Consider the following 12,868-nt stretch of genomic DNA (forward strand, 5'->3'; position numbering starts at 1 on the left):
TTGTATGATAGTAGAGAATCTTCAAAAGATGGAGCCCCCCACGAGTGAAAACCTTCCTCCCCATACAGTACAAATAAGTAATTACATAATTACACACACACACACACACACACACACACACACACACACACACACACACACACACACACTCACACACACACACACAAAACATGTCACGTGATATGTGAGAACAAAAGATGTCTTTAAACTTTTGGCGATCTCATGATGTGTAACCATTGACATCCTTTCCCAGGAACCTTGTGTGGTTAAGAAAATGACTGATGAACTCTACCTCTAAAGAGAGCAAAAGATAGACAGCGTAAAAGAGACTGTTTTTGCTGGAAGATTTGAAATGAATGTCATGAGCGACCTCTATATGTCTTGTGTCATTATTATCATTGTTTTATCTTTACTTTCATCTACAATTTCGTGAACACAGCAAGCCTAAACTAATAGTTTGGAAGGGCTAATTCTGGCTATGTTTTCAAAGTTATAGAATAACCTAAGAGAATACACGAGCCTGTGTCTCATAATCTAACGAAGCATTTTAGACTGGTTTCTGACGATTCAAGTTAATCTGTCTAGTCGATGAATAAGGTGAATATTGAGTTGATGAACAAGTTGAATATTGAGTCGATGAATAAGGTGCATAACCATTCCAAGAAAAGGAAGAATGTCTATCTGTATTTACGAGATGGACAACAATACTGATTTACACAAACGCTCTGCCTCGTATATCAAATCCATACACATTTTTCTTCTTCCTGTTTTAGTACATTACACACACACACACACACACACACACACACACACACACACACACACACACACACACACACACATATATATATATATATATATATATATATATATATATATATGTTTATGGATGGGGTTGTTAGGGAGGTAAATGCAAGAGTTTTGGAAAGAGGGGCAAGTATGAAGTCTGTTGGGGATGAGAGAGCTTGGGAAGTGAGTCAGTTGTTGTTCGCTGATGATACAGCGCTGGTGGCTGATTCATGTGAGAAACTGCAGAAGCTGGTGACTGAGTTTGGAAAAGTGTGTGGAAGAAGAAAGTTAAGAGTAAATGTGAATAAGAGCAAGGTTATTAGGTACAGTAGGGTTGAGGGTCAAGTCAATTGGGAGGTGAGTTTGAATGGAGAAAAACTGGAGGAAGTTAAGTGTTTTAGATATCTGGGAGTGGATCTGGCAGCGGATGGAACCATGGAAGCGGAAGTGGATCATAGGGTGGGGGAGGGGGCGAAAATCCTGGGGGCCTTGAAGAATGTGTGGAAGTCGAGAACATTATCTCGGAAAGCAAAAATGGGTATGTTTGAAGGAATAGTGGTTCCAACAATGCTGTATGGTTGCGAGGCGTGGGCTATGGATAAAGTTGTGCGCAGGAGGATGGATGTGCTGGAAATGAGATGTTTAAGGACAATGTGTGGTGTGAGGTGGTTTGATCGAGTAAGTAACGTAAGGGTAAGAGAGATGTGTGGAAATAAAAAGAGCGTGGTTGAGAGAGCAGAGGAGGGTGTTTTGAAGTGGTTTGGGCACATGGAGAGAATGAGTGAGGAAAGATTGACCAAGAGGATATATGTGTCGGAGGTGGAGGGAACGAGGAGAAGAGGGAGACCAAATTGGAGGTGGAAAGATGGAGTGAAAAAGATTTTGTGTGATCGGGGCCTGAACATGCAGGAGGGTGAAAGGAGGGCAAGGAATAGAGTGAATTGGAGCGATGTGGTATACCGGGGTTGACGTGCTGTCAGTGGGTTGAATCAGGGCATGTGAAGCGTCTGGGGTAAACCATGGAAAGTTGTGTAGGTATGTATATTTGCGTGTGTGGACGTATGTATATACATGTGTATGGGGGGGGGGGTTGGGCCATTTCTTTCGTCTGTTTCCTTGCGCTACCTCGCAAACGCGGGAGACAGCGACAAAGTATAAAAAAGAAAAAAAAATATATATATATATATATATATATATATATATATATATATATATATATATATATGTATATATTATCCCTGGGGATAGGGGAGAAAGAATACTTCCCAAGTATTCCCTGCGTGTCGTAGAAGGCGACTAAAAGGGTAGGGAGTGGGTGGCTGGAAATCCTCCCCTCTCGTTTTTTTTTTCAATTTTCCAAAAGAAGGAACAGAGAAGGGGGCCAGGTGAGGATATTCCCTCTAAGGCCCAGTCCTCTGTTCTTAACGCTACCTCGCTAACGCGGGAAATGGCGAATAGTTTGAAAGAAAAAAAAAAGAAAATATATATATATATATATATATATATATATATATATATATATATATATATATATATATATATATGTTTTTCCCGCATTAGCGAGGTAACGTTGAGAGCAGAGGACTAGGCCTTTGAGGGAATATCCTCACCTGGTCCCCTTTTCTGTTCCTTCTTTTGGAAAGTTAGAGAGAAAAAAAAAAACGAGAGGGGAGGATTTCCAGCCCCCCGCTCCCTCCCCTTTTAGTCGCCTCTACGACACGCAGGGAATACGTGGGAAGTATTCTTTCTCTCCTTTCCCCAGGGATAATATATACATATATATATATATATATATATATATATATATATATATATATATATATATATATTTTTTTTTTTTTTTTTTTTTTTTGCTTTGTCGCTGTCTCCCGCGTTTGCGAGGTAGCGCAAGGAAACAGACGAAAGAAATGGCCCAACCCACCCCCATACACATGTATATACATACGTCTACACACGCAAATATACATACCTACACAGCTTTCCATGGTTTACCCCAGACGCTTCACATGCCTTGATTCAATCCACTGACAGCACGTCAACCCCGGTATACCACATCGCTCCAATTCACTCTATTCCTTGCCCTCCTTTCACCCTCCTGCATGTTCAGGCCCCGATCACACAAAATCTTTTTCACTCCATCTTTCCACCTCCAATTTGGTCTCCCTCTTCTCCTCGTTCCCTCCACCTCCGACACATATATCCTCTTGGTCAATCTTTCCTCACTCATTCTCTCCATGTGCCCAAACCACTTCAAAACACCCTCCTCTGCTCTCTCAACCACGCTCTTTTTATTTCCACACATCTCTCTTACCCTTACGTTACTTACTCGATCAAACCACCTCACACCACACATTGTCCTCAAACATCTCATTTCCAGCACATCCACCCTCCTGCGCACAACTCTATCCATAGCCCAAGCCTCGCAACCATACAACATTGTTGGAACCACTATTCCTTCAAACATACCCATTTTTGCTTTCCGAGATAATGTCCTCGACTTCCACACATTCTTCAAGGCTCCCAGAATTTTCGCCTCCTCCCCCACCCTATGATCCACTTCCGCTTCCATGGTTCCATCCGCTGCCAGATCCACTCCCAGATATCTAAAACACTTCACTTCCTCCAGTTTTTCTCCATTCAAACTCACCTCCCAATTGACTTGACCCTCAACCCTACTGTACCTAATAACCTTGCTCTTATTCACATTTACTCTTAACTTTCTTCTTCCACACACTTTTCCAAACTCAGTCACCAGCTTCTGCAGTTTCTCACATGAATCAGCCACCAGCGCTGTATCATCAGCGAACAACAACTGACTCACTTCCCAAGCTCTCTCATCCCCAACAGACTTCATACTTGCCCCTCTTTCCAAAACTCTTGCATTCACCTCCCTAACAACCCCATCCATAAACAAATTAAACAACCATGGAGACATCACACACCCCTGCCGCAAACCTACATTCACTGAGAACCAATCACTTTCCTCTCTTCCTACACGTACACATGCCTTACATCCTCGATAAAAACTTTTCACTGCTTCTAACAACTTGCCTCCCACACCATATATTCTTAATACCTTCCACAGAGCATCTCTATCAACTCTATCATATGCCTTCTCCAGATCCATAAATGCTACATACAAATCCATTTATATATATATATATATATATATATATATATATATATATATATATATATATATATATATATATATATATATATTGCAAGAGGTCACAGTGCTGTGCTTGATGTTGTAAATGTATTTAACTACGAAAAAAATGAATCACAAGTTCCCAAGTGCACTTTCGTGGGGAGATACAAAAAATGAGATAGATGATGCAGAACAGTACGTTGACGTACAGAAAGAGACGTAGCTAATACGCCAATGGTAAACAAGCATTACCGGATGGTAGTGTTCGGGTTGGTGATGTTCGGGTCTGGCATCATGCCTGTCATCAATCTTTTATCATGTGGACAGGAAGAGGAACTGTTTATCAATTTTGCCTATGGAAGAGCTATTAAGTCTCTATCGACCTTCGCTGATATTAATGCTACGTTTCTTTGTGTATTTAATAATTCATAGAAGATCGAATGATAGTGGAGTTGCAGTTAATAACTGAATTAGCGTTACTCCAGTCAGTACAATGGTCATAATCTTTAACATGATTAAATAAAGCATTTGATTCTTGACCTGTTCATATACTATATCTGTTGCTTAAGTCTAACATAAAAAGCTTTACCAGTCTGCCCAACATAAAACGTTACAGCTTTTGCAGGGGATTCCATAAACAGCCCGCAGAATTTTCTGGTGACTTTTTGATTAAGATATTCTCTATAGCATTGTTATTGCTGAAGGTTACATTTACCTTAAAGGATTCAAGCAACCTAGGAAGTAATATAAAATCATCACTAAAAGGGGGAACTAGAAGATTCTTGGTATTAAGGAGAGGTTTGGGTTTGACTCTCTAATATGATATCTTTGCCAACTTAAGTGATTTATGAATGAAACATCCAGGATACTTTAACTTGGATCCAATAGAATGCATCTTCTTAAACTCATTATCAATAAATTTCAGAGTGCATATACGTAATGCTTTACGGAAAATCGACTGGAACGATGATAGTTTAACTGTCATGTTGTGCTGAGGAATAATGAATATAAGAATATTAGTGGGTTTTCTGTATATGCTTTTCTTCCCTATGGATCATGCAATCTAGAAATGGTAAATGTAAATTTTCTTATGTTATCCAAACACAAAGAACATCATCATACTTAAACCAAATTGCCTTAGTTGGTAAGATATCCCTTATGAATTTTGCTTCAAAGAATTCCATGTAAAGATTACTTAATACTGATGAAAGGATTTATTGAATTGATAAAATTGAGTATAAAAGACTATTTCAATTCAATAAGGAATATTATGCTCAGAAGTTTGGTATGGCGATGGATATTCCTCTTTCAACAGTAATGAGTAATCTTTACATGGAATTCTTTGAAACAAAATTACTAAGGGATATCTTACTAAGGCACATTGGTTTAGATATGTTGATGATGTTCTTTGTGAAAGATGAGGGAGCAGAATTGAAGGATGTGGATGAATGCAGTGTTGAGTCGTCAGAGTATGAGTGCACTGGATTATCTGTGGAGGAGGGGAAATCGTAGAATAAAAGGAGAAAAAGTATAGGGGAGGACAGAACCTTGAGGGACATCGCTGTTGATGGAGAAAAGAGTTGGGGCTGATCCATCAACAACCACAGAGATAGATCGGCCGGAGAGGAAGCTAAATATGAAGGAGCAAAGTGAGGGAGGGAAGCCAAAAGAGGGGAACTTAGAGCTAAGATCCCAGTGTCACAAACACTTTCAAAAGCCTTAGATATGTCAAGGACAACTACACATGACTCCCTGAAATCTCAGGGATGATGACCAGACATTAGAAAGATAGGAAAGAATATTACCTGTGAATCTCTCCTTACGGAAGCTATACAGGTGATCAGAGAGATTTGCGATTTTCGAGGTGTTTAAGGATATGGGAGTTGAGGAGGGATTCAAAGACTTTGGAGATTGTAGATGTCAAAGCAATAGGACGATAGTTATAGGTGTCAGAACGGTAACCCTTCTTAAGGATGGGATGTATCAACGCAAGCTTCCAAGAAGGAAAAGTTTTGGTTTTTAAACAGAAACGGAGCTGACGAGCAAGCACAGGTGAAAATTCAGTAGTATACTTTCAGTACACTGGGACGGATGCCATCAGGACCATAAGCCTTGCTTGTGTCCAGAGAAAGAAACGCTTTTTGAACAGTTCGAAAAGGGATTACGGGTAGGGTTATAGGATTAGTGAGAGGATTATCAAGGGGTGAAGGAGTGTTAGAGTCATCTAAGGTGATGAGACAGCTATAGTAACGTCAGAGCAGAAAAATCAAGGAAAGGTAGAGCGACAGAAGCTGTTAGAGGTGCCCTTAGCTAAAGACCAGAACGATCTATTAATGGATGACGAGGAGAGGTTATCGCACTTCGTCTTTGCTTTACGGATAACGTACTTGCAAGGATTACAGGCAGTGATACAAGTTGAATGGGAGCCAGAGGAAGAGACGTTTTACAAGCCTGATATGCTTGATCCCTTGCCTGAAAGGCCTCAGTACAGGAACGGTTGAACCGTGGATTGGATGAAGAGGTTGTCTTGGAGGAAGAGGGGATAAATGCTTCCATTTCCGTAAGAATAACATATGCTGTGCGTTTGGCTTTGTGGAAGGTGTTCCGAATATATGGAGCTGGAGACGGACTATTTGGAAGAGATAATGGTGAGTGATTCAAGGTAGGTCTGGGTCATGCGGGTGCGATGTCACTATGGCTACTGAATCTCCTTATGGATGGAGTGGTGTGGGAGGTGAAGGAGAGGGTCTTAGAGAAAGAATTAGGTTCACAGTCTGTTAGGATTGAGGGGGACCTTGAAGGTGTATCGGTTGCTCTAGGGGCAGACGAATGAGGAGCTGCAGAAGTTGGTGTCTAAGTTTAGGAGAGCAGGAGAGTATGTGAGAGAAGGAAGTCGAAAATTAAGTGAATGAAAGTGAGGTAATGAGGTGTAGCTGAGGGTAGAGAGAGAAAGAGTACCCGTTTGAGAGTGAATGCGAAAAGAGAGTACCTGGAGGAAGTGGAGTGCTTTTCGTGTCTTGGAGTGGACGCGACAACAGCGAGAAACAGCGATCATACATCAAATATGAAAATAGATAGATAGACAGATGTTTGGTAATGAGGTGTTCGGATTGGTTATCGTATTAGAAATGAAGAAAATAGCTCCCCATAGTAGAAGAGAATACATGTACTTCCCATGACATTAATCTGGCCAAGAGCTGGGGTTGAGGAGAGAGAGAGAGAGAGAGAGAGAGAGAGAGAGAGAGAGAGAGAGAGAGAGAGAGAGAGAGAGAGAGAGAGAGAGAGAGAGAGAGAGAGAGAGAGAGAGTGGAGGGGGAGTGTCTTTAAGTACGATAATCACATGAAGTGGCCCAACAAGTGGTCCAGTAGTCATATCAAGTAGTGGTGGCGGGTGTGTAGCGGTGAGTGCGTCCAGGTTGCGGTTCCCGTCCTGGGAATGTGTGTCAAGCTTGTTTCACGGTGGTTGATTGACTTGGCTTGCGTGACGTGAGCTCTCTCTCTCTCTCTCTCTCTCTCTCTCTCTCTCTCTCTCTCTCTCTCTCTCTCTCTCTCTCTCTCTCTCTCTCTCTCTCTCTTTCACACACTCACACACACACGCGCACATTGTACGAGGAACAGCCAGCAGCGGAGGAAGAAAACGTATATAAAAAAAAAATATATATATATATATATATATATATATATATATATATATATATATATATATATATATATATATATATATATATATATATATATATATATATATATATATATATATATATATATATATATATATATATATATATATATATATAACAGTAAGAACATGAACAAGGTCTGCGTGACATAAACATAAAACACTTCTGTCATGCATGCCTTCAAAATGACATTTTTATAGACCTTTGTGCATTCACGAGAGAGAGAGAGAGAGAGAGAGAGAGAGAGAGAGAGAGAGAGAGAGAGAGAGAGAGAGAGAGAGAGAGAGAGAGAGAGAGAGAGAGAGAGAGAGAGAGAGAGAGAGAGAGAGCATCTCGATTCTCGATGACAGAATTGATCATCCAATTAATTAGTTAATCATAATTACTAGTTGAGACTCCCATGTTACTCTAATATGTTTTCCAATGTGTTACTCCTTCCATCATCCACTAAGGCGACCAAAGTGTCTCCCAGTGTGGGGTGGAACCTACAACACAAGCCATCCCCTTCCTATCCGACCACTATGACAGTCTCTATATACTGCCGGGAAAACAATATGTCTCTCACATGCTCTAGATGAATTTGTTCTTTTCAAAGACAATTTTGAGATACCCAAAACAGTCGTGAGTCTCTCACTCTTCCTGATACACTTCTACAAGACAATTGTAGAAATGTGTTCCTTAGTCTTGTCTGGTCACACTTTCCAGAGTGATCAATGACCAAAACTTTCAGAGCAAAAGTATCTATTCATTGTCTATTATACTTGATCACCGTTTCCTGCGTCAGTGAGGTAGCGCCAGGAAATAGACAAAGAACGGCCCATCGACTCACACACACACACACACACACACACACACACACACACACACACACACATATATATATATATATATATATATATATATATATATATATATATATATATATATATATATATATATATATATATATATATATATATATATGTATATAAACGCCCACGCACACATATACAAATAAATGCATATACATATCAACGTGTACACATATACTAACAAACAGATGGACATATACATATATAAAACTATCAGAAATTGAAATATGATTAATGAACCAAAAACTTTAGAATTAAAACTATTCGGCCACCAATTTTTCTTATCAAAATTATTAGGTACTGTTTGTTTTTGTGCTAGAATTATAAGACGAGAAAATATTCATGCCAAAATCATTCATGCCAAAGTCATTTGGCTGAAACGTTTCCGTCATAAAGTTCAGACAACTGTATTAAGAACAAAAAACTTTCAGAAGTAAAATTTTGCAACAAGAACTTTGAGACCAGAAAATATCAGACGCAAAAACATCCCGACGGTCGGCCAAGATCCGGGGACTGGGTGGTCAAGCTTTGAAACAGCTACGGACGGACAACCGAGGTGATCAAGTTGAAGAAGTAATTCTTTAATGATATTTTTTCTCTTTACGATCGTTAACACTTTTCCTATTATTGGCAAGATATGTCACGATCTTTTATTGACTTGATTTAAAAGATGAAGTGAAAAGTCAGGTTGAACGTAACTTCAGTTTTTCATATCAGTTCCTGCTTGTTTGATTGCATCATTATCATCCCTCCTCTCCCCTCCTCATTTATCACCCTTTGCTCCAACTGAGGATTAATCTTTTCCCCTTCTCCCCCTGTCCCTTAAACACACAATAAGGTGAAAATACAATCATATCACATATTACATATCTTATGGAAGAACTTTCATTTTGATCACAATATGTCTGTTTCAGTCTTTTTCATTTTAGAATATTTTTCTCTTTATTGTCATTATGAGTGTGAACATAGCATAAAGCATGCTAAGGCTGATATGCTATCACGTCATATAAACTAATTGCAGTGAGTCTGTCTCACTCCGGGCGAAGCCTTGCATCACAAGTCAAGCTCTTCATCGATATGAGACACCTTCTATGACCTAACGTATATGTTCACTGGTAAGGAATATATATACTGCAACATGAGGCAGTATCATATGCCATACAGGGAGGTCACCCGCTCTTGGCCTCCACACACTTACCATGGCAGACAAAATTGATTTTCTACGTCATGTTATTTTTCGTTATAATTCTCTAGTTCTCCGTATCATGCCCTTCATCATTTATGTTCACTAATGTTCACTAGGGCAGAGTTAACATTTCTTCCCGCTTTCTAAACATGAAAGTACAACGCACTCCAGCTCAACACTCGAGTAGTACACTACTGAGTACAACACTGTCGAGTACAACACTGCTGAGTACAACATTGCTGAGTACAATACTACTGAGTTAAACACTGCTGAGTACAGCACTGCTGAGTACAACACTGCTGAGAACAACACTGGTGAGTACAACACTGTTGAGTACAATATTGCTGAGTACAACACTGCTGAGTAAAGCACTGATGAGTACAACACTGATGATTACAACATTGGTGAGTAGAGCACAGCTGAGTACAACACTGCTGAGTACAATACTGCTGAGTACAGCACTGGTGAGTACACTACTGGTGAGTACAACACTGGTGAGTACAACACTCCTGAGTGCAACACTACTGAGTACAACACTACTGAGTACAAAATTGAGGAGTACAACACTGCTGAGTACAACACTGCTGAGTACAACACTGCTGAGTACAATACTGCTGAGTACAATTCTGCTGAGTGCTACGCTGGTGAGTATAACACTGGTGAGGACAACACTGCTGAGTACAACACTGCTGAGTACAATACTGCTGAGTACAATTCTGCTGAGTGCTACGCTGGTGAGTATAACACTGGTGAGGACAACACTGCTGAGTACAACACTGCTGGGTACAGTACTGTTGAGTACAGCACTGCTGAGTAAAGCACTGCTGAGTAAAGCACTGCTGAGTAAAGCACTGCTGAGTAAAGCACTGCTGAGTAAATCACTGCTGAGTTAAACATAGTCAAAACACTGGTGGACTGCGGTTCTGCCGCCGATGTATCTTACACTTGAGTACACTCCAGTGGAGAGAAATGGGCGGTGGGTGCATGGTTAGCATGACTGGGTGGGTAAGTGGGCGGCTGGGGGTGGGCACACGTTCCCGCTACTAATCCTCCAACGCCCCACCGAAAAAAGATGGTCAAATGAGTTCAGGACTCAGAGGGAGGAGAGGCGGTCGGGAGATCCGGGCTCTGACCTTTTATGCCTGTCGCCTGGAGGTCAGGTCAAGAGGTCATAAGGTCACACACACACACACACACACACACACACACACACACACACACACACACACACACACACACACACACACACACACATACACACAAACAAACACATACACACACACACTCACCACTGATGATAGCTGCCACAGCGCTCCATAGTAGCAGAATAACGCGAGCCATATTGTGGGGAGGAACCAGATTAGAAGTCTTACGTCGCTCCACTCATGTGGACCTCGCTATATACTGGGCTGTGCACGCGCATGCGCACTGCTTCCCTTTGGTCAACACTTTCACTAACATTTTGCCACGAACATCGGCTTTCCTCTCCCCCCAACCCCTTGCATTCATCCCCCGAAGTCATCATCTGGTCCAGGGTCCTCCACGATGACCCCGAGGTCATCATCTGGTCCAGGGGCCTCCACGATGACCCTGGGGTCATCATCTGGTCCAGGGTCCTCCACGGTAACCCCGGGGTCATCATCTGGTCCAGGGTTCTGTATGGTGACCCCGGGGTCATCATCTGTTCTAGATTCCTGTATAGGTTCTCAATTCTACGGATACCGTACAATATCATTCTTTGAGGCCTCGTGAGGGTCCTTATGGAGGCCAACCAGGGTCATAGGTCTGCTCCCTACAACCCTCAAAGTCTACTCAAGCCTTTCACATCGGTAGATAACAACAGATGATATACTGAATATAAACAATTATGAAAGAAATTGGTTGATAATTGGTATCAATAAAAGTCGGGTAATTGAACAAAACCATCGTCATGAAAAATGAGGAATCAATTAAAAGACTTTAAATATCAAAATCGAGAAGTTATTGGTTCATTTCAACAATTTTCGTAATCCAATAAGGTATGATTGTGAGGGTGTCATCTTCCTTACCACCATCATTGTGCGTTGGTGGCACCAACAACACTGACACTGACGTTGTTGGTAGAGTTTGGGTACTGGTGTCAAAGACGTTCTCATTATGTTGGTACCGTTGTGTTGTCTGTGATGACATCGTTGGCTGGGTTTGCTACTGTTGTCATTAGAGGTTCTATCCTTTACGTTGGTAGCGTCTCTGTTGTCAGGAGTTTGTGGATTTAGGTCTTGGTACTATATCATCCCACTGCTGTTGTATTTTCCACAAGCATTTTAAGCATGTTCAAATAACATAACAATATCCCTCTGTAGCGACACAGTTCCCTAACTATATATATATATATATATATATATATATATATATATATATATATATATATATATATATATATATATATATATATATATATTACATGACAGCTAGAGACTGAGTGTGAACGAATGGGACCTTTGTTGTCTTTTCCTAGCGCTACCTCGCACGCATGAGGGGGGAGGGGGTTGTTATTTCATGTGTGGCGGGGTGGCGATGGGAATAAATAAGGGCAGACAGTATAAAATTATGTACATGTGTATATATGTATATGTCTATGTGTGTATATATATATGTGTACATTGAGATATATAGGTATGTATATTTGCGCGTGTGGACGTGTATGTATATACATGTGTACGTAGGTGGGTTGGGCCATTCTTTCGTTTGTATCCTTGCGCTACCTCGCTAACGCGGGAGACAGCGACAAAGGAAAATGAATAATATATATGTATATATATATATATATATATATATATATATATATATATATATATATATATATATATATATATTCCTACACGGGAGACAGCGACAAAGCAAAATAAATAATATATATATATATATATATATATATATATATATATATATGTATATATATATATATATATATATATATATATATATATATATATATATATATATATATATATATATATATATATATATATATATTCCTACGATTGCATTCATTGAGCAGTCAACTACGTCGAAACCCCCACTTCACCCCCCCCCCCCCCCCCACACTCCTACCAAGTCCACCTGCCGTACTGCTAGCCGCCCCACTATCATCCTATGGCAAACGAGAGAGACGAGTGACCACATAGAACTGAATTCCGTCAACAATTAGGCTATTAGTAAGTAAAAGTTA

General features: G+C 40.3%; 1 protein-coding gene across 1 annotated transcript in view; it reads right to left on the reverse strand.

Annotated features, from left to right (window-relative positions):
• The window catches only part of LOC139749358 (chitin deacetylase 1-like), a 43,552-nt gene extending 32,524 nt beyond the window's left edge, over positions 1-11,028 (reverse strand). Inside the window, exon 1 of the mRNA XM_071663097.1 lies at positions 10,947-11,028. Within this exon, the coding sequence (XP_071519198.1) occupies positions 10,947-10,998 (52 nt within the window). The 5' untranslated portion in view covers positions 10,999-11,028. The remainder of the gene's footprint in view (positions 1-10,946) is intronic.
• Between the last annotated feature and the right edge of the window lie 1,840 nt (positions 11,029-12,868).

This window comes from Panulirus ornatus, chromosome 7 (assembly GCF_036320965.1).
Source record: "Panulirus ornatus isolate Po-2019 chromosome 7, ASM3632096v1, whole genome shotgun sequence".
NCBI lineage: Eukaryota > Metazoa > Arthropoda > Malacostraca > Decapoda > Palinuridae > Panulirus > Panulirus ornatus.